Source organism: Bos indicus x Bos taurus, chromosome 15 (assembly GCF_003369695.1).
Source record: "Bos indicus x Bos taurus breed Angus x Brahman F1 hybrid chromosome 15, Bos_hybrid_MaternalHap_v2.0, whole genome shotgun sequence".
In the NCBI taxonomy this organism is placed as follows: domain Eukaryota; kingdom Metazoa; phylum Chordata; class Mammalia; order Artiodactyla; family Bovidae; genus Bos; species Bos indicus x Bos taurus.
Window position 1 is genome coordinate 35,557,239 of NC_040090.1, and position 23,893 is coordinate 35,581,131.

Below are 23,893 nucleotides of genomic sequence, written 5' to 3' on the forward strand. Positions count from 1 at the left end.
ATGACTGTGCAAAGATCCATATAGTCAAAGCTATGGTTTTTCCATTTGTCATGTATCAATGTGAGAGTTGGATCATAAAGAAGACTAAGCACTGAAGAATTGATGCTTTTGAACTGTGGTGTTGGAGAAGACTCTTGAGAGTCCCTTGGACTGCAAGGAGATCAAGCCAGTCAATTTTAGAAGAAATCAATCCTGAATATTCATTGGAAGAACTGATGCAGAAACTGAACCTCCAATACTTTGGCCCTCTGATGTGAAGAACTGACTCATTAGAAAAGAGCCTTTTGCTGGTAAAGACTGAAGACAAGAGGAGAAAGGGATGACAGAGGATGAGATGTTTTGATGGGATCACCAACTTGATGGACATGAGCAAACTCCAGGAATTGCTGATGGACAGGGAAGTCTGGCGTGCTGCAGTCCATGGGATCACAAAGAGTTAGACATGACTGAGGGACTGAACAACAGCAACAATTGTGAATAGACCTAATTAATTTTAATCAATTTTTTGCTATCTTTTTTATCCAAAATATTCAATGTTTATAGACTCTATTTAATATTTTACAGTTTTTATGTTGCTGATATTGGTATTATTGATTTTATATTATTTTAATGTGTATCAGTATTTTATAAAAAGCAGACATCTATAAAGAGACATATCTATAAATAGATGTGATTAAAATTTTTTAAATATAGATTTACAAGTAGATATTAGAAAATCAGATATGGCCAGAATTACAGCTATGTGTTGGGTTAACATGTTGAAATATTGGGTTGGCTAAAAAGTTCATTTGGATTTTTTCATACAATCTGATGAAAAACCTAATGATTCTTTTGGCCCACCTAATAATATTAAAGTGTGGCATGGTCTTCAGAATTTATCTTGAATCAACTGCTGTTTTTTGTCATTCCTTATCTATGCAGGTTTAAGTGTTGTTAGAGAGAATGTTCTATGTTTTAAAGTAGAAGTTAAAGTCGCTTGGTGGTGTCGGATGGAATTCTCTAAGCTAGAATACTAGAGTGGGTAACATTTCCCTTCTCCAGGGGATCTTACCAACCCAGAGATCAAAGCCAGGTCTCCTGCATGGCAGGTGGATTCTTTACCAGCTGACCCATAATGGAAGCCCAAGAATATTGGCGTGGGTAATCCCAAAGAAAGGCAATGCCAAAGAATGCTCAAACTACAGCACAATTGCACTCATCCCACACGCTAGTAAAACGATGCTCAAAATTCTCCAAACCAAGCTTCAGCAATACGTGAACCATGAACTTCGAGATGTTCAAGCTGGTTTTAGAAAAGGCAGAGGAACCAGAGATCAAATTGCCAACATCCACTGGATCATCAAGAAAGCAAGAGAGTTCCAGAAATACATCTATTTCTTCTTTAATGACTATGCCAAAGCCTTTGACTGTGTGGACCACAATAAACTGGGGAAGATTCTTAAAGAGATGGGAATACCAGACCACCTGACCTGCCTCTTGAGAAACCTATATGCAGGTCAGGAAGCAACAGTTAGAACTGGACATGGAACAACAGACTGGTTCCAAATCAGGAAAGGAATATCTCAAGGCTGTAAGGTGACAACCTTGCTTATTTAACTTATATGAAGAGTACATTATGAGAAACGCTGGGCTGGAAGAAGCACAAGCTGGAATCAAGATTCCTGGGAGATATATCAATAACCTCAGATATGCAAATGACACTACCCTTATGGTAGAAAGTGAAGAGGAACTAAAAAGCCTGTTGATGAAAGTGAAAGAGGAGAGTGAAAAAGTTGGCTTAAAGCTCAACATTCAGAAAATGAAGATCATGGCATCTGGTCCCATCACTTCATGGGAAATAGATGGGGAAACAGTGGAAACAGTGTCAGACTTTATTTTGGGGGGGCTCCAAAATCACTACAGATGGTGATTGCAGCCATGAAATTAAAAAATGCTTACTCCTTGGAAGGAAAGTTATGACCAACCTATATAGCACATTAAAAAGCAGAGGCATCACATTGCCAACAGAGATCCATTTAGTCAAGGCTATGGTTTTTCCAGTAGTCATGTATGGATGTGAGAGTTGGACTGTGAAGAAAGCTGAGCGCTGAAGAACTGATGAACTTTTGAACAGTAGCGTTGGAGAAGACTCTTGAGAGTCCCTTGGACTGCAAGGAGATACAATCAGTCCATTCTAAAGGAGATCAGTCCTGGGTGTTCAGTGGAAGGACTGATACTAAAGCTGAAACTCCAAAACTTTGGCCACCTCATGCGAAGAGTTGACTCATTAGAAAAGACTCTGATGCTGGGAGGGATTGGGGGCAGCAGGAGAAGGGGAAGACAGAGGATGAGATGGCTGGATGGCATCACCAACTCGATGGACATGAGTTTGAGTGAACTCTGGGAGTTGGTGACGGACAGGGAGGCCTGGCGTGCTGCAATTCATGGGGTAGCAAAGAGTCGGACATGACTGAGCGACTGAACTGAACTGAACCTATCCCTTCTCCAGAGGATCTTCCCGACCCAGGAATCTAAATAGGGTCTCCTGCATTGCAGGCAGATTCTTTACCAACTGAGTTAGGAGGGAAGCCCCAAGAGAAAGTGAAAGTCACTCAGTCATGTCCAACTCTTTGTGACCCCATGGACTATATAGTCCATGGAATTCTCCAGGGCAGAATACTGGAGTGGGTAGCCTTTCCCTTTTCCAGGGAATCTTACCAACCCAGGGATTGAACCCAGGTCTCCTGCATTGGCGGCAGATTCTTTACCAGCTGAGCCACAAGAGAAGCCCAGTCTAAAATCAGAAGAATAATGGCAACCACTTAAAATACGAACCTAAATGAATTTTACTTCTTCTAATAATAGTAAGCTAATGTTTTAAGTATTTTATGATTTGAAAATATCCCCTTCAATATGACCATCTGGGATTTAAAGTATTTTTTGAACATAGAAGTTTGTACAATATCTATCTTTTATCATATTGAAATTTCTACTTAGAACTAACCTAAATTCTCTTTAGAAAGATCCACTGTGACCAAGATATTTGGGGTATACAAATATTGTTAATACATAGTCACAGATTTGTTTGTTCTTCACTCCATAGATGATTAGGTTGATAAAAGGTCAACTACAGGTAAAGCTTAGATAAAAGGATATGAACATATGGCAGTATGTAAAAACCAAACCTGTGTGTGAAGAAAGAAAAGGCAAGGAGATAGAGCTGTAGGAAGACACAAATGTGGGTGATGAATATATTAAAGGCTTTGAATCTTGCCTACTTCAGGAAAAATTGAAAGATAGTAATAAAGATTTGAGTAAAAAACAACATAAAGATTATGTAAAATCCTAAGACACAGAAGGCAACAAATAGACCATGTATCTTGTTGATCCTTACATCTTCTGTAACCAGCTTCACAATGGCCATGTGCTCACAATAAGCATGGGAGATGAATGCTGTTCAGTAGAATTTATCAATATTTGATAAGCTCTGTGCATAGTGGTATAAGAATAGTAGCCCTGAGTGTCACCCCAACTCTAATGTGAGTCAAGGATTGTTGGGAGAAGACATTGGCATGTCTCAAGAAGTTACAGATGGCCACATAGTGATCTAGGGCCATCACCAGTAAGACACCTGATTTACTTCCCTGGAATGAATGAAGAAGCCACATTTGTAGAAGACAGGTTTCAAAAGAAATTTCTGTCAACTGAAACCAGAAGATGCCTAACACTGGGGAGAATAAAGTGCTAAGTGCATGCCTGTGGCTCCCAACATGGCTAATATATATATATATATATATATATATATATATAGAGAGAGAGAGAGAGAGAGAGAGAGAGAGAGAGAGTCTGTTTTTATATTTGATTATCACTGTAATTAGGAAATTCCCAATCACAGCCACAAGGTACATAACACAGAATGAACCCCGATCTAACAGTGCGCTGACTCCAGGCCAAGAATCCCAATGAGTGTTAGTACAGAGGGCATTCAGACTGAGCCATTGGATATGAAATATGAGCATAATGACTTGTTTAGTAGATTTAAGAAGTGATATGGTACTTAGCAGAAGGAGCAGCATGGTGTGTCATCTTCTAATTCCTGTCAAAAAGTGATGAATTAAAGAGAAGAAGAAATTCATTTATTTTAGCTGAACATACTTAAGATTAGGGTTATACTTCCCTTGTAGCTCAGTCTTTAAAGAGTCTGCCTACAATGTGGGAGACCTGAGTTCGATCCCTGGTTCAGGAAGATCCCCTGGAGAAGGAAATGGCAACTCACTCCAGTATTCTTGCCTGGAGAGTCCCATGGACAGAGGAGCCTGGCAGGCTGCAGTCCTTGGGGTCACTAAGAGTCGGACACGACTGAGCGACTTCACTTTCACTTTTCACTTTCATGCATTGGAGAAGGAAATGGCAACCCACTCCAGTGTTCTTGCCTGGAGAATCCCAGGGATGGGGGAGCCTGGTGGGCTGCCGCCTATGGGGTCGCACAGAGTCGGACATGACTAAAGCGACTTAGCAGCAGCAGCAAATCCAAACTACAAACACCCACAAATATTCTCCCTCTATGAATTCTCTGACATTCCCTCATTGAGCTCAAGTCCTCCACTGATAGAGAACTCTGTTTCCTGAGATAGCTTGCCACGTGGCAAGAACTCCAAATATCACATAGGCTGTCTTTACATTGAGTACCAAAATGTCTCCTTCTTAATTTTTCATAAAAATCCAGAATCCATCTTCCAGAAAATACCATCAACCATGGATCATGATGATTTATTGAATGGGATCTGAAATTAGTCAAGAGAGTTTAAATCCTGGATGCCACTACTTACTTTGCAAAATCTACAGCCAGTTATAGAACTTAACTTCAAATTGTCTCCATTTTTTTGTTGCTAAAACAATGCTCACAGATTGAAATACATTCTAATGTGATTACAAGGAATCAATGACTTAGTTCATGTAAATAATTTGTAAAATATATAGGAGAATGTATTTTTCTGTCACTAAATGCCAAATGCTAATCCATAGAAGTTCATCCTCTCTTTCCCATAACTTTAGATACCTGATGAGCATGTCACATGAATGACTTCAAGGGCCTCCTTCCCCGTGAATCTTTCCTGGCCTAAATGGGTATTATTTGCTAACCTGTTAACAAATAAGCTTTTCATCCATTTATCTGCCCAGAATATTTTCTAGAGGTCCTCCCAGTTGTCAACCTCATTAAAATGTAACACCCATTATGTCATTAACTGATTTAGAAACCTTCTGGAAATCAGGAGACTCAGTCTTCCTAGGTTTGAACACTCAACTGAACTGTAAGATTCTACAGATATTTTAAAATCATCTTGGCTTTTTATTGGATCACATGGTATTTGTGTTCTCCATTTCCCAACACTCAGTGCAGAGTTTCAAGCCCAAAGACTTACCAATTATCACCTGTGGTAATACCCATAGAAGTAATAGAGTCAGAAACTTTTTGCTGCTTCAGCTAGTAAAGATGAATATTTCATAGTACATGGTGTACCTGGACAATTCGTTTCACAAATTCCTGGTGAGTTCTTAGGTTCACCTGTGAACAGGGTGAAAAAAAGAAAAGCATCTTATGGTTCAGAATATACAAGATTCATTTTCAGTGTTTGTGTCTCTAAAAAAGAAATTCTTAAACTTTGCTTTCACTTTGGAACTGGGAACCAAAATGATCCCCCTTTTAAAATTTTCTAAAAGAAGACAGTGCCCCAGGAGAGGACAAAACAAGTCAATGGTACTTATTTATAAAAATAATAAACCAATATAGGAACATAAAAACATCTTGAGATATACAGACTACTCAGTATAGACCTGCTGACCGAGAAAAAAGGAATATTTCTGTAATTTAATTCCAATCTGAGAAGCACTCATTTTTAAGTTTTGGACCCATGAAAAGGGATGACTTGGGAAATTTCACCTCAGAACCCTCAATCATCTGTTGTTTTCTGAGAATCTTCCATGTGAATTTGTTGAAACGAGTCGTTCCTGTATTCAAACCAGCCCTCATCCAATTGCCTCAGTTATGTTCAGAATTATCATGAAATGTTGATATACATTTTCAAGGATTTTAAGATCATTTGCAATATCTATAGTAACTTCCCATTGGGATCTATTGTTCATGGCAGGTATTTATTTAGTTGAGTTAAGGCACAAAAGAGTGTGCCTTAGATAAAGGATTTTAAGATTTAGTAGCTAGAAGATAAAGGGGGAAACCTCCCGTTCTCTATTTCATACAAAGAAAAGTCTCACAAGACTGTATTATTTGTGTTTACCTGGGGGCCAGTGTGATTTTTCTTGAAGTCACACTGGATTTGTTCTGTGTAATTGGGTCTGGCCATGTTTCATAGTCCTGTTCTGTTTCCATTGACAAACGCTCTGACCCCATCTTATCCATAATCCGTCCTTGAAATAGTGTAGCATTGAGGACATTTACATGTGAGGCTAGCTCACCCTGCATTAGAGAGCTGGTTGTGTGCATCTTTTCCCAGCTGGGCCCATGGTGATTCAGGTCAGCTGATTGATATCAGCGAACAGGAAAAAAACAATGTGTATCACAGTGTCAACCACCCACCAAAGTAACAGAGTTGCCCTTAGAAATAACTACATTCAAAGGCTTTTGCCACTTTAACAAGAATTTAAATTTTTAATTTTTACTCAAATATTTTAAAATAAGATTTTGCTTCTCATTACTTATTTTGGTGGAAATATGTCCCTTTGTCCTTAGTATTTTTACAAAAGTGGGTTAGAGGCGTAAACATTTAGACATGAGGCCTTTCTAAGTATTAAATTTGTTTTTATGTGAAAGTAAGTGATCTGAATCTTTGTGGTTTTCCCTCTTACCGCAGCACTGTATAGGGATATGCATTGAAAAAGCAGTTGGTCTCAGGGGTTGAACAAATAGACAAAGCAATTAATAAATGACAAATGTTACATGGGAATCTGACTTTAATAGAAAAGGATTAGTATACCAAAAATAACGTGAAGGTAGGAAAAACAGCAGTGGGAAGCACAGTGCATCAATGAGAGAGGAGGCATGCAGAGGATGGGTAGTGTGTGCAGTAAATGGTCACGTTAATGTTAACAGGTCAGTCTGTCAAGTCTTTCCTTAAACGTTTCCTCCTCCTACAGGTAAAGGCCCTAAAATAATCCAGGAATTCTAATACTATCAGAAGATAATGTAAAAATTAATGGCAACTGTTTAAGAACAATGCAAGCCCTGACTTAAACATTATTGTATATTACCCTCTAACAGCTCAGGAGACACTATCTCAGGAATGATTCCACAGAAGATCATAGTTTTGTGACTTACTTAAGTTTTCAGAGTTAATGGAGTCAAGATGGACTGGCTGAGTTCATCTCAAATAGTCTTGTCAAAGTCCATCTAGGCTCTTATTGTGAGAAATTGTTTGATTATAATGTTTCTGTATGCAGATGAATGATAGTTGTTCGCCTCTGGATTTGGCTGAAAACAGCAAATTTGGAACCATAAAATATCAAGCATCAAAAGTCAAATGATTTCACTTACTCTGACATAAAAACTGTTCTGGAACAGTTTTATAATGGTTCTTTACTATGATAGGATGGACATTTTAAGGCTGATATTAGTGTTTATTTCATATACAAGAGAGTGTAGAATTAGTGCCTTCCTGATGTCTCCTCATATTTTGTTTTTTTGAGAATTCTAATATAGTCTTTCGGCAATTTTAGAAATTATACATAGAAATGGAGATGGAAGACCAAATGTTATCTCAATTTTTATTGACGTATAACTCACATATAACACTACGGTGTACAATTTAGTGATTTGATATTTAAATGCATTGTGAAATGACCTCCATGATAAATCTAGTAATCATCTGTCCCCATATAAAATTATTAAAGTGCTACTGATTATATTCCTTACACTCTATATTACATCCCATGACTTTATTCATTTATAACTGGATGTTTCTATTTCATTATTCCCTTTATCTATTTCATCCAACCCCCTAATCCATCTCCTCTGGCAACCACCAGTTTGTTCTCTGTATCTATGAGTGAGTCTGTTATTGTTCTGTTCTGTTTGTACATTTCTGATGCTTTTTTGATTCCACATATGAATGAAATTATACAGCAGATATCTGTCTCTCTGACTGTATTTCATCTAGCATAATATTCTCTGGGTCCAGCCATGTTGTCACAATTAGCAAGACTGCATTTTTTTTTTTTTTTGTCTGTATCTTTACACTGTTTAAGTGTAAGGATATAGCTTAGTATGAAAGCAAAATGGACCTGCTCACTAAATCCCAAAAGAGGCTGATTTTCCCATCAAACCAGGATGATATGAATGTCAGGACAACTTTCCCTGACAACTTTCCCAAGTTGTCAGGACAACTTTGGAGTACATACCATGCCAAGAGGGTCAACACAAAAGATCTGAAGCCTATGGACGGTTCTCTACCAAGAAGAAGAAGAGGGAGGAGACATGCCAAATATTATTATTCCCAAACTGAACATTTAGCTGAGGAACTGCAAATAGCCAGAAGGGTCAATGTATTTTGCTACCTTACCTGAAAGCCTCCACCAAGTGACAGAAGAAGCAATTCTTGCCACTGATGGCTGAAAAATCACCATCATCAGATCTCTTCCTCTATCTGAAGTCAATCCTACCAGAAAATACCCAGGGCCTACTAGAAATGTTGTCTCTTGTGGAGTCCTGAGTAACAAAACCCATAAAAATATTAATGCCAATTACAAATTCACGAAACTGAAGCACAGTGTAAATTTACCATTATGCCACTCTTCTCTACCATAATACTTATCATATGGTAGGTGTTGGATAATCCAGTGAATTAAAAGATAACCTTAGAGGGCTCAGAAAAATGATTGATATGTAAAATATAACCCCTGAGTTTTCATGTTTTTCATCACTCCTGAGTAACTCTGAAAATTCATTGAAATTTTAAACATCATAATCTCATCATATCCATAAAATTTGTTTTTATTTTGTTTTTGGTAAAGAACATGTTAAGATACACTTTCTCTGATTTTTTATGACCGACATCTTCAAGAAACAAGAGTAGACAACTTGTTTTCACTGAGTACCTAGACACTATAGAACACTAATACTTGGGTGTATTTAAATTCTGTGATAAATGCATAATTTTTGAATTATCTGGAGAAGACTTCTTAGAGGAGGAACCTCATCCAGAGTCTAAAAGGAAAAAAAGAAAAAAGAAAAGGAAGTAAAATATTGTTCATTATTTTGCACTTTCTACACTTCTCATTCTTACTACCCTGATAGGATCCATAATCCTATTCATTGATAGTTTTCATGGGCTCTGAAGATGTGAGAACTAGCTGTCACCCTGGCAGATTTCATAAGACAACTTTTGATAAAACTTAAGCATCTCAAATTACATGCTTTTGTTTTATTTTTATTTGAAGTAACACAGATGGGAAAACAGTGGAAACAGTGTTAGATTTTATTTTTGGAGGCTCCAAAATCACTGCAGATGGTGATTGTAGCCATGAAATTAAAAGACGCTTACTCCTTGGAAGGAAAGTTATGACCAACCTAGATAGCACATTAAAAAGCAGAGACATTACTTTGCCAACAAAGGTCTGTCTAGGCAAGGTTATGGTTTTTCCAGTAATCATGTATGGATGTCAGAGTTGGACTGTGAAGAAAGCTGAGTGCTGAAGAATTGGTGCTTTTGAACTGTGGTGTTGGAGAAGACTCTTGAGAGTCCCTTGGACTGCAAGGAGATCCAACCAGTCCATCCTAAAAGAGATCAGTCCTGGGTGTTCATTGGACTGACTGATGCTGAGGCTGAAACTCCAATATTTTGGCCACCTCATGCGAAGAGTTGACTCGTTGGAAAATACCCTGATTCTGGGAGGGATTGGGGGCAAGAGGAGAAGGGGACAGCAGAGGATGAGATGGCTGGATGGCATCACTGACTCGATGGATGTGAGTCTGAGTGAACTCCAGGAGTTGGTGATGGACAGTGAGGCCTGGCGCGTTGCAATTCATGGGGTCACAAAGAGTCGGACATGACTGAGCGACTGAACTGAACTGATGGTACAAAGAGGAAACAACAAAACTATAAATTATGGTGAATTTTAAGAAGAGAACATTTTTACCACATGAATGCGAATCTGCTTGGTTTTTGCACCATAGACAAGTGGATTGAGAAATGGAGGGACCAGCAAGTAAATGCTAGAAAAGAGGATGTGGATGTAAGGGGGGATGTGAGAACCAAACCTATGTGCAAAGAAAGAGAAGAAGGCAAGGAGGTAGAATTGGAGGAAGACACAGATGTGAGCGATGCAAGTATTGAATGCTTTCAACCTAGCCTCCTTCTGGGGCAAACGAAAAACTGTGGTAAATATCTGTACATAGGACAATGAGATGCATATGAGGTCAAACCCAGCAACAGTGAAAGCCACAAACAAACCATAGATTTTGTTGACCCTGGCATCTTCTGCAGCCAGTTTCACAATGGCCATATGCTCACAGTAGCAGTGGGAGATAACTTTTGTATGAAAAAAGTGCAGCTGGTGTTTTATCAGTACTAGGCTGGGGGTCACAAAAATGGTAGCCCTGAGTGTTACCATAGCTGCTATTTGGGTGACTAGCTGGGGGGTGAAGATGGAAGCATGTCTCAGTGGATAACAGATGGCCACATAGCGGTCCAGGGCCATGGCCAGGAGGAAGCCTGACTCAAAGCCTTCAAATGTGTGAATGAGCCACATTTGAAGCAGGCAAGAGTCAAAATATATCTCTGGTATATGAAACCAGAAGATTCCAAGCATTTTGGGCACAATGCTGGTGCTAAGAGCAATATCTGTGACTCCTAGCATGCCCAGGAAAATGTACATGGGTTCATGGAGGCTGGGCTCCGATTTGATGATGATCAGAAGCAAGGCATTTCCAATTACAGCAGTGAGATACATGGCACAGAATGGAATCCCAATCCAGCACTGCACAGACTCCAGGCCTGGGATCCCTATTAGCATGAACACAGAAGGCATGAAGACTGTGATGTTGGAAATGGACATAGTGTCTTTGCATTTCCAGATGCAAACAAATTAGTCTGTGCTATTGTACTATCTATTTTTATGCCAAGTCTTCAGATTTTCTGATTTTAGCTGAACTCTGAGATCATATCATCCATCTCCTTCATATAAGTGAAGGGAAAATACAGATTCACAAGCCACATCACTGTTTAGGAAGTCCATCCACAAACACTACACCACAATAAGACGTTATGTTCATGGCCAGCCAACCTCAGTAGCACCAACCAAATCACATGGGTAATGGAATAAATTGCTGACTTGTTTTTTTCTTTCCAGACCTGTGGACAAAGAAAAAATAATAGACTTGTTCATTTTGTTTGTAGATTGCATTTTAATCAGTTTGATGAATCCCTCCATACTGTACATTCTAGCTACTGCTCAATCACTCTATTATTCTCAGTTGTCTTTAAGTCAGGAACAGTTTGCGTGAACAGATTCTCAGACTCTGATTAGTATTTTATTTTAAATGGCTCCTTGTGAAAGAAAAATAGAGATAAAAACAGTTGACATCAATGAGCATAATGTACTTAGTTATTTATATTATCTCTTCTGTATAAGACTGGATGATTTTTCAAAAGAATGTAAAGAGTTAGAAAAGACCATTCAGATTCACATATTTGTGGCAATCCTGGTCAAAGTTCTTTGCTACTTTCTACATTTCTCATAAAGCTGTGTTATATTTTGCTTATATTTCTTCAGCTGAAATCATTAAAATTAGTTGTGTGCTCAAAATAGTTGAAGTTCTATAATACACATTAGTGCAGAAGGAGGAATCTCTGGGACTCAAGAAAATCAGCAGCAGAAATGATTGGGACAGGAGGGCTCATTCTTGACTACAACATATGAGAAAATGAGTAAATGCGTAACATAGCCGAATTGAGGCTAATGTCTTGCGTTTACCCTGGTCAGAGCTCCCATAAGCATGAGATTTGTCCACTTTAGGTTCATTAACTCTTAATGCAGTATGGATAACTTGGAAGAGGAGTCTTTTTTTTTTTTTTTTTGTTCAAGCAAAGTATATTAATTAGAAAATAAAGGATGAAAGGACAGGATTTTTAAAAAGAGTCAGATGTAAAGCTAGTTACTTTATGTCAGCAAGCTCCTAAGGTATCATCTAACCATATACTTAACATCAATAAACATACCAGTAAATGCTAGGACAGCTGTGATTTATGTTGCTAAACATCAAGTGAAAGAATGATGTCAGTCGGGCCATTTTATGGCAGAAACCATGTATTTGCTGACAAATAGCTGGAATAGACTTAATGAATTAACTACTTTGATTTTGGCAAGTTTTATCCCCAATGCTTCAGAGAAGGCAATGGCACCCCACTCCAGTGCTCTGCCTGGAAAATCCCATGGATGGAGGAGCCTGGTAGGTTGCAGTCCATGGGGCTGCTAAGAGTCGGACACAACTGAGCGACTTCACTTTCACTTTTCACTTTCATGCATTGGAGAAGGAAATGGCAACCCACTCCAGTGTTCTTGCCTGGAGAATCCCAGGGATGGGGGAGCCTGGTGGGGTCACACAGAGTCGGACACGACTGAGGTGACTTAGCAGCAGCAGCAGCAGCAGCATCCCCAATGCTTAGTTCAGTGACTCTCCAACCCATAGATGGCCGACTCCTTTCTAATAAGGGTAAAGGAGTCTAATAAGGGTAAAGGGATCATTTTCTTCAGAAATGATCAAAATGAGAATAGGACTCCTTTAAGTATAAACATAGTATCTGACTTTTTCAAAGGTAAAGAACTGTCATGTGACCATCACATGATAGTATGGACAGTGGGATGACAGGCGGGTATACATAAGTGAGTGCAGGACTGATGGGATGCAGTGATTATTGTGAAAAAGCTGATAATGGAATATTATGAAAGTTAATTTAGAAATAGGAGGACTTACTTGTCAATAGCTATTGGAACGCGTTGCTGCTCTTGCCTGACACCTGAAAAGTACTGTTTGTTCTTCACCCACGAGTTCTCATTGCTCAATTCTTTCTTCCACCTGAGACGGAAGAAAGTCTCATGCCCTCGTGTTCTGTTCTGCAGTTCCTCTTATATCTGTCCCCTCTACATCAGCACAAAGTCACTGTCATGCGTTCTAATCGATTTGGTGCTGGGGCCATATGTAACATGTGAAAAACCGGAATATTTCTTCATATTTTATTTTCACTCTGGATACAGACACTCTTCTTCTCCATTTCTGCCTGAGATGATGTTTGTGTGCTCATTGCCCAACCAAACTCTGAGCAAAGTCTGAGTTATTCTTGGGTACAGCGTAAATTTATTGATTCAAATTGGGGAGGAAAATTGCTAGCCACCAATTTTAATACCCCCTAATAAATGTTTGGAGAAAGCAGAGTTGGGAACTTGGAATCAGGGATTTATTAGCCACTAGAGTAACCACAAGGGACCCAACAGATTTTAATTAATTCCTCTTGGGTTCATTCACATGTAATATTCCCTGAAATCATTTCTATAACTTGCAGATAAGATACCTTCTCACTCCCCTCTTTTCTCTCACAGGCTAAAAACAAAAAAAATTATATATTTACAAGTTTTCTTTCAGTTAGTTGACTTTCTTTCTGATGTTCTCATCTGCAAATTAACCTCAAGTCCACTTAAATGTAGACATGTTGATATTCTTATAGATTATACACCAAAGGTTTTATAAAATATGAATGATATTTCCTGTGCTGTAATTTATGTCTTTGTGCTTTTTCACTTTATAACTGGTACTTGGTGCCTCTTCATCTCCTTCACTTATTCCACCCTCATCCATTTTATACTCCCTACAGTTCTATCCTGGATCCTTTTCAGCCTCAAACTATGCAAACATGTTTGCAATCCTATCTACTTGAGATAATTTATTTAACACCTTCATTATGCCAACTCATATAACAATTTCTCCAGCTGAGATGTTCTCACTCAGTCCAGGTTCATAGGGCCAAAATTTCATATTGAAATTTTAGTTCATACTATGATAAACTGTTCCTGGGCATGTCATTTAACTCCAAGATGGGTTAAAAAAAAAGTTATTTCCAACTTTACTGTAATATTTGCAAATATCTTCATGCCTAGGTCTATACCTATCTAGATTTTGGGGGTGGTTAAGGAGTGGTTAGGCTACCGGATATGTTTTAAAGGATCATAAATTCTAATTTGTTTACCAAAAGTACAGATATGCATTCATTATCAAACACACACCAATCCAGCAGTCTTGGTCTTCAGCAGAGTAAAACCAATTAGACTTATTTTCTGGTCAGATAGACTGGTGTTAAGCAGAGACTCATTTTATAATTATCCTCTTAAAGAATCATTTGGATATGATCATTACATGACCATAATTAGAGGAAACAGAGGTCAATAAATGGTGTTCTTATGAATATCAAAGGAGAAAATGGTCTATATAATTTCCTGATACTCTTCATATTTCATTTTTAAATTGGACTTGAATTTAACGATATTTAATTATTTTATGATATTCCTCATTATATGATTGGTTAAAGAATGTGTTTTTGAGTTGCCTAGTTTTTAATCTGGATTCTGCCACTTACTATTTCTGTGGTATGAGGGATATTTGTTGTCCATGTTTCCATTTTTGTAGCTGCACCATGTAAGAAAAACTAGCAGTGGCTTCATATCTTTTTCTATAGATTAAATTATCTTAATCTATGTAAATCACATAGTATAGTATACTATATGGAGCTTTTTTCAAATTTATGACTTCTAGAAGGAAATGGCAACCCACTCCAGTGTTCTTGCCTGGCAAATCCCAGCCTGGTGGGCTGCCGTCTATGGGGTTGCACAGAGTCGGACACAACTGAAGCAACTTAGCAGCAGCAGCAGCAGCATTGTGATATTACTGAACCTAAAAATCAGAATATATAGGCATTGTGAATTTTGGCTGTGTGATTCACAGACTTTTATCAGATTTGGTGGGAAAGTAATGACTACAATAAATTTTAAGTACTTTTTGAGCAAATTCTACCAGAAACTGTGCTTACTGCTTTATACGAATCATGTAATCTTTAAGCCATCAAAGCTAAACTGTTTTATATTCTATTTACAAACGAAAAAAACTAAATTCAAACAGGTCAAGTCACTGGCAACATTCCATAGATATTAATAGTGAAAAAATTAGATTTTGGACTTAAGTCTGATTCAACTGTTTAACACAAAATTGCAGACTTGTTTTGGCAAGAACAATTTTTCACTGTGTGGCTTTGAAAAATTTACGTAAATTCTCTTAGATTCTTGATTTGTATAATGAGATTAATAATAGTATCTAATTTATGGGATTATCATGGGGATTACCAGTATTTACTACTGTGGAATGTTGTTTCAACTACATTGAAAATGTAAGGACTAAGCTATTAAAAATATCCTATTCCATTTTTATGATTTCACTGAATTGAGTACTTTTAAAGACAGATATTTGAAAAATGGGAAAAAATACATTGAGTAAAGTATACAAAAGCAGAAAATATACATATATAAATGATGCCACATGTCACCTTTTACACTTAACTTTTGTTATAAGGACTTCCCTGGTGGCTCAGATGGTAAAGCATCTGCCTACAATACGGGAGACCCAGGTTCGATCCCTGGGTTGGGAAGATCCTCTGGAGAAGGAAATGGCAACCCACTCCAGTACTCTTGCCTGGATAATCCCATGGACGGAGGAGCATTGTAGGCTACAGTCCATGGGGTCGCAAAGAGTCGGACACGACTGAGCGACTTCACTTTGTTATAAGACAGTAACCCCTCTTAACTGATGATTATCATTCAAGACTGAATGATATATGCGGGTATTCACTGTAGTTTGTGGAAAGTCAAAATCATCTAGAGGGAAAAATATAAAAGCTGAGTCATACAGGCCCTGCCTGAGGGGACTGCATCACTTTATTTCTTCTCTATGTACCTTCCTGTTGATAAGGAGCCAGTCTACTACTAAATTGGAGAAGGAAATGGCAACCCACTCCAGTATTCTGGCCTGGAAGACTCCATGGACTGGGGAGCCTGGCGGCCTGCAGCCCATGGAGTGGCGAAGAGTCAGAGGTAGCTGAGGACACACACCCTGCTACTACATAATTCAGGTGAACAAATCCACTCTCTCTGCCATGCTTCAGGAGTAAGCAAGCATGTGTGCACTTGCTCCTCAAGAGCAGAGTCCAGGCTTCCCACAGCCATCCTGTTAGTCCCACCAGCCCTCCAGCCAGCCAAAGAGACTTGTCTTTCTCCTGGTGTCAGACTTCAGGGCTGCAGTTGGCAGTGCCCAATATATGACTCAAACCACTCACTCCCCAGGGAGGGCTTCTGCCCACTTAATCCCCCTCCATGTCCCTTACAGTGGCACAGGTCCTGACTTCATTTCATGTGTCCTCTCTTATTACCCACTTCCATGTTTCCATGCAATTTTTCTTAAAGCCTCAATAGCTACAAGAGTCTTTCTACCAGTCTGCAGTTAATTTTCAGCAAGAATTGCTCCACATGTAGATATATTTTTGATTTCTTTGTGGGAGAGAGGTGAATTTTATTTTCTCCCACTCCACCATCTTGATAGGAATCCTCCATTAGTATATTTAAAAAAAATTATAAAAATTGCAAATATAAAGAGTAAACAGACTATTATAATGAACTTTCATCTACCCATCAACCAGCTTCAACAAGTTTTCATTGTTATATTAACAATATACCATTCTCATACCTTTCCATAATTTCACCCACTGTGCAACCCAATTATTATTGTTATTATCTTTTTATCATTATTGTCTAGAGGTTTACAAGTAATTTTGACATACACTAAAGTGCACAAGGCTTAGTTTAGCTATACCATTTTGACAAATGGGTACATGCATGTAACTTATATAAACATAACATAGATCATGTATATCTTCCCAGAGATTTCATTATATGTTTCCCCAGTCATTTTCTCACCTCTACATCCATCAGAAGTAACCACTGTTCTGATTTTCTTTATATTAAGTTAGTTATACTTATTCTAAAGCTTTATATAAATGAAATAATACAATTCATACTCTTGTGTCTTGATTCTTTTTACTTACAAAACATGTAACTAAATTACATGTACCAGGAAACAAACAAACAAACAAAATTCCTAGTACTTATCTACCTATTTCCAGGGAGAAAAACAAATGAATAAAATATTCAAGGATTCAACAGTAAAATGATGTCCTCACAGGAAAAAAAAAAAGACATACCCAGATGCCATACTTCTTTCTGTAGTATACTTCAGAGTAATGGTATATATCTATTATCAGGAGGAAGGAGTTGAGCTATGTCTCTTCATCTACTAAAGTTTATAGTTCACTCACAAGAAATCATAAACTGTATAATTTTCCCATTTGAAAGTCTAATATCCAGGCAATAGCTCTGATCCAAGTTCCTGTGTTTTCAGAGTATCCTCTGAGATACCACACCCCTCTTTTTAGACAGTGTCGAACAATGCTCCTGAGAACTTCCTTGGTTTTGATGCTATAAACAATGCGGTTGGCCACAGGTGGGAAGAAAAGGTAGACACTGGCCATGACAGTCTGGAGGAATAGAGGTAAATGGTGCCCAAAGCGATGTATCAGGGAAAGAATGATTATGGGCACATAGTACACAGGCACAGCTGAGTGTGTGACACACAGGTGTTCAGAGCCCTCCACCGTCCTGCCCCAGAAGCAATACCCAGTACTGTATGAAGAATCAGCATGCAAGAAATCACTATCAGCAATGAGTCTAGCCCAAATGTAAAGGAAATGACAAAGAGACCCAAGATGCTATTGGGGTGGGTATCTCCACAGGGCAGCTTGATCAGATCTGAGTGGAGGCAGTAAGAGTGTGTGAGGGTATTGTGGCTGCAGAAGAGCAGACGCTTCAGGAGAAGAAGCAGTGGGAACACGAGCACCACACTGTGAAAGGCAATGGTGACACCCATCCTGCTGATGCGGAGAATTGTCAGAATGATGGTATATCGCAGTGGGCTGTATATGGCCACAAAGTGATCTACAGACATGGCCAGTAGGACGCCTGATTCCATGAGGGTAAAAGAATGCATGGAAAATATCTGTAGCAGACAACCACCAAAACTTATATTATTAATGCCAAAGAGGAAAATGCCCAACAACAGTGGGCCCGGAAACAGAGACACCAAGTTCCACAAAGACCAACATGGCCAGAAAGAAGTACACGGGTTGGTGCAAAGCAGGATCAAACCGGACGATGTGAAGAATGATGCCATTTCCTAGGAAAATGATAGTGTACATCAGGCAGAATGGTATAGATACCCAGATGTGCTCTGCTTCAAGCCCTGGGATCCAACAGGAGTGAATGTTGCAGGTGTGAACTCAGTGGAACTATTGTAAATGTCATGATGGGACTTCATCCGAGGATGCTGAGAAGCACAGGGACACTGGAAAATAAGTTGTTAGTTATTATGCATCAAATCCTGAGCTCCTGACAGTCATACTGAGGGTATTTTCTTACAAAAGAGATGGAAAGCTTATTTCTAAAACAAGAGCATATGCAAACCACAGTATATGGAAGATAAATCTGACTAGATGTGTGGAAGAGTGGCCCTACATGAACTACAAACTAAACACTTCTTTGTTTAATAGAAATCTGTGCATTAATAGAAATATCAAGCAGGATTATTTATAGCGGTGAAAGGCAATGGTAATAAGCATAGAGATGACAGCTTCACATGGAAATTGATAACTGAAGGATCTGTTAGGTTTCTGTAGTTTGAGCAAGATTGAATTAGTAGCAAAATTAATGCAAGAAAATAATAAAGATAATTCATAGTTCTTTTAATAGACTTATGGCCTTGGGAAAGTCACTTAAGTTATCTGAGATCCAACATTGTGATATAAACACTGTAATAATAATAATACAACATAATATATGCTGTTTACTATTATATTTGGGTTATTTGGAACATACTAAATGATTCAGATGATAAAGAATCTGCCTGTGATACAGAAGACCTGGGTTTGATACCTGGGTCAAGAAGATCCCCTGGAGAAACGAACGGTTACCCACCCCAAATTCTTGCCTGGAGAATTCCATGGACAGTCCATGGGGTCACAAAGAATTAGACACAACTGAGTGACTAACACTTTCAGTTTTTAAATATTCAACACATAAATTAAAACAATTTAATATATTAGAAAAGAGGGACAGTTTCTTCCAGTTCTTAATATTTTCCAATGTCTTTTTTTAAATTTACCATTTCATTCCTTCTCCACCTGCTATCCATGGACAACAGGGAGCGCTTCTCTGTATTTTGCAGGAGGGTCAGTGTCTCTTGTTGAAATCTGGGATCCAAGTTGAGAATATCACCAAAGCTATCAGGATATCACAAGCTGAGTGTGATGGTGGTACTAGGGCTCAGGACCAGGGTTCTTTATCTAGGAACAAGTTTATACACACTAAAATTCTTCTCACTTGTAACAGAGCCTTGTGTATTAAGATAGCGGTCAAAGATAGATTTCAGGATTGGCTCAAGGATGGGTGTGGTGAGTGAGGATGAAGTCTTTCTCTCCTATTGAGCTAGCACTTTTTGTAAAGTATAACCACTCGAATGACGGTAAATGTTTACCAATCACTTCTCTGAATAAAAATGCCTTGACCTGTACCCATTGCCAACTTCTTTGAATACTCCCATGCTGAGCAATTTCAAGCAACCAACATGGTACCACTGAACGCAGAGCCGATATGTGATATGTTTGTAACCAGCTTCCTCAAACTGGTACAAACCAGAACCAGCACAACATTGGGCTTAACTACAGCTGGTCCCACATATCAGGTGGAACTGAGAGCAGGCACATCAATCCATGCATCCCTCTCCTGCTGTTTCCTTCCCACTGGGCTGTGGATATATTTGCTGCTGCTGCTGCTAAGTCACTTCAGACGTGTCTGACTCTGTGCGACCCCTTGGACTGCAGCCCATCAGGCTCCTCCGTCCATAGGATTTTTCCAGGCAAGAGTACTGGAGTGGTCTCCCTTTGCCTTCTCCTTGGGTATAGTTGCTACCTCTCCTAATATGTGCTTAATTGATTGGCAGGGGAGGCAAGATGAGTCAGGACTCTTCCAGGAGCAATTAGCCAAGATGACTATTCTTAGAAACATCAACTATGTATTTCAATATGTACTTAATTGGGCTTACATTACATTGAATTTATAGATCATTTCAAAGAGAATTATTAACCTAATAATGAACAATATACAATGAGCAAAGGCCCCTTCAAACATTCCAAGACAACAGTTCAGAGATGAATTTAGGAGAGAAGCACAGACAACAATATCCTAATTCCTTTCTAGCATCTACAAACACCCAAACCCTCAAGCTGAAAGTTTCTTTAACATTGAAATATTTATTCAAGTGTTTTTTCTTAATTCTTATCATATTTCATACATTCTAGATGTGAAATTGGCATTTTCTTATTTCTCCACTGCTGTAATCAAGTAAGAAACCTTGTGTTTTAAGATTTATGCCACTTAAACAAATATTTTGTCATCATGCTGGAATCTGTTTATTCTCTTCCTGCCCTTCATTCCTTGAAGAGCTTTCCACTGAACCAGAAGTGTCTTTGTTGCAACTCTTGTCAAGATTTTATTTAATGTCATTTTCTGTGAAGTCATTTTTCTATAGATTATTGGCAGTAGGGCTAGATTCAGTTTGGTGACTTGAGTTTTTAGTGTCTATATTCATAACAGTTATTATCATGCTCCAAATTAAAAATTAAATGCTAAATCCCTTATATGATGTATTTATTTAATTATCAAACCAATAAGAAAGATACTAAAATATCATCCCTAAAATATACTCCCTTACTGAAATTAAAACAAATATAATATATGTCAAATCATAATTCAGGACTTCAAAGGTCAAGGAAACATCCTTTCATTTCTTATGTTGACTACTATATATAGGTGTGTTACAGAAAAAGAGGAAAAACAACTGGAAATTTTGCAAATATTCAAAAGAATGCCTCAAAGCTTTTATTTAGTTATTTAAGTGTAAAATTGAAAAAAGTGTGTAAGTGTTAGTTGGTTAGTCATCTCTGACTCTTTTTGCCCCATGGACTGTAGCCTACCAGGCTCCTCTGTCCATGGGCTTCTCCAGGCAAGAATACTGGAGTGAGTAGCCATTCCCTTCTCCAGGGGATCTTCCCTATCCAGGGAAGGAACCCAGGTATCCTGCATTGCAGGCAGATTCTTTACTGTCTGAGCCACAAGGGAAGCCCCAAGTAATGTCAAATTTCATATTCTCATGACAGGATATTAGGTCTTGAAAAAGCAGAGACTATAAAAATGTTTAATAAAAAAGAAAGAATTAGGTGAAATCTAGACACAAGTGTCTGCCTCCAATGCGGGAGACCTGGGTTCGATCCCTGGGTTGGGAAGATCCCCTGGAGAAGGAAATGTTAACCCACTCCAGTATTCTTGCCTGGAGAATCCCATGGACGGAGAAGCCTGGTAGACTACAGTCTACAGGGTCACAAAGAGTCAGACACAACTGAGTGACTTCACTCACTCACTCAGACACAATTTATAGATAATTACATTTGGTGTGTTTAAAGCCTTTTTTATACAAGATTCTGGGTAAATATTCTGATCTTTAATTGCCTTTGTTTTTTTTTGTTTTTTTTTTCGGCCTGGGTATAAACCTTTCCAATCTTCTAGTCCCTCCATGAAATCTTCATTGATGATTTGGGCCTAAAATCCCCAATATGTAGAAAAATTGACTCAAAATATACCATGTACCTATTTTTTATAGTGGACTTTATAGGATATTAGTGAATTAGAAAATATCTGATTTCAGAACTCATGTTTTAGCTTAAGAAGTGGGTACAGACAAAAATAACTATAATATGGTGGCTTCATGCTATTCATCCAAGTATTTGCTGACTTTAGCAGGAATGTTTTGTATTTCAGCTGAATTTATTTTATCAGAATTTCAGCAGAATGTTTATAAAAAGTGTACAGCCTCTCACCACTCCTACTCCCCCGATCTATACAGGAAAAGCCCGTCTGGGTTGAGTCCTAAAATATGTTTCTCTTGTTCACTGTTATCTTTATGTGTCCTTAAGAATAAGTTAAAAGACATGATAATAGAATGTTTAGCTTGGAGAATTGAAAATGACATTAATTTAAAATATTGTTTTTTAAACTCTTTAAGAACTTTAGGAAAAATGCACTGGCATTGCCATTTTTGGGCAGATCCTAACAGTTTTTGGTGTGTTTTAATGTTTTTGTGAATTTCATTTATTCCCATTCCTCACTGAAACAGACTTTTAGGCAGTGAGTGTTTTATTCAGAAATAACCAATATTTAGCCTTTTTTTTTTTTTTTTAACAACATATGCTGATGGGGGAGAAAAATAAAATCACTCGGTCCTGAATCTGTTTGGTCCTTACTCCATAGATAATGGGGTTGAGCATTGGGGGCACCACCACGTAGAGGTTTGCTACTAAGATATGGATGTGATGAGGAATGGTTTTACCCCCAAAGCGATGGGCAGTAAATGAAAAGAATGCTGGAGCATAGAACATAAGTATGACACAGATGTGGGAACCACATGTGCTAAGGGCCTTAAATCTCCCAGTCCAGGAAGGTATCTGAAACACTGTGCAAAGGATCATTGTGTAGGACATAATGATGAGCATTATATCCAGTCCTGTAGACAGCAGGGCCACAGTCAAGCCATAAATGACGTTGATATTGATATTGTCACAAGCCAATCTGGCAATGCCCATGTGCTCACAGTAGGAATGGGGAATGATGTTTCTCCCACAGTATAAAAGTCGATGTACCAGAAAGACGAATGGAAAACATACGATAAAGCTCCTGACCACAGCTGCTATGCCAATCTTCCCAATGGCTGAGGAGGTTAAGATCGCAGTGTATCTCAGTGGATAACAGATGGCCACATAGCGGTCAAATGCCATGGCCAGGAGAATAGCAGATTCTGCCACAAAGATGAAATGTATGAAGAACATCTGGGATACACAGCTACCAAAGGATATATTTGTGGAGTGGAACCAGAAGATGGCCAGCATCTTGGGGGCTGTGGATGTGGCGAGCAGGACATCTGCTAAAGCCAACATGGAAAGAAAGAGATACATGGGCTCATGGAGACGCTGCTCGGTCACAATTAGGAAGATCAAGAAGAGGTTACCTACAAGAGCAACAATGTACATAACACAGATGGGGATGGAGATCCAGGTGTGCACATCTTCTAGTCCTGGGATTCCAATTAGGAAGTACCACATATCCTGAGGACTGGTGTAATTGTAAGAGGAAGGAGCCATCTGTGACTGCTTATTCCAGACCCAGGACCTTCAGGGAAAGACCATAGGGCTGAGCTCAGGTTCATGTGCACCACTTTAGTCCCTGTGATGTCTGATCAGATTTCTTTTCTCATCTGTTATTATGAAAGGACAGCAAGATAGATTAACTAGACTAAAATTGCACTCTTGATTCCCTCCATGGAATAACTGAATCTTGTATCTTGAAAAAGATATCAGTTAATATTTAGTAAAACTGTAATATGTGTCATAATACTTTACATATATTAACTTATTAAGTTTTCACCTTAACCTGTTGAAAATACCTTTATGATAATCCATAACATGGCTGTTGTTATCCCTATAAGATGGAAAAAAAAAAATTTCCAAAGCTTTTAGACTCTTGCTCTAGGTTCCACTGGATTTAAAATCAGCCAAAGTGAATTTGAAAGCTTTGAACTAAAACACCATCTAACACAATCTATCAAAATAAAACTAGTTACAAAAACATGTTATCAAAATATTCACTGATC

General features: G+C 38.4%; 2 protein-coding genes and 2 pseudogenes across 2 annotated transcripts; all 4 read right to left on the minus strand.

Moving 5' to 3' along the window:
• Positions 1–2,994: 2,994 nt before the first annotated feature.
• LOC113904973 lies at positions 2,995–6,341 on the minus strand (annotated as a pseudogene).
• A 3,766-nt stretch (positions 6,342–10,107) lies between these two features.
• LOC113904793 (olfactory receptor 52A1-like) lies at positions 10,108–11,118 on the minus strand. The gene has a single exon (XM_027561882.1). It carries the CDS (start codon positions 11,044–11,046, stop codon positions 10,108–10,110), a length of 939 nt encoding a protein of 312 aa, XP_027417683.1. The 5' UTR covers positions 11,047–11,118.
• Positions 11,119–17,345: 6,227 nt separating this feature from the next.
• Positions 17,346–18,454, minus strand: LOC113904974 (annotated as a pseudogene).
• Positions 18,455–22,424: 3,970 nt separating this feature from the next.
• On the minus strand, positions 22,425–23,546 carry LOC113904794 (olfactory receptor 52Z1-like). Its single transcript, XM_027561883.1, has one exon. The coding sequence runs from the start codon at positions 23,382–23,384 to the stop codon at positions 22,425–22,427; it is 960 nt and encodes a 319-aa protein (XP_027417684.1). The 5' UTR covers positions 23,385–23,546.
• Between the last annotated feature and the right edge of the window lie 347 nt (positions 23,547–23,893).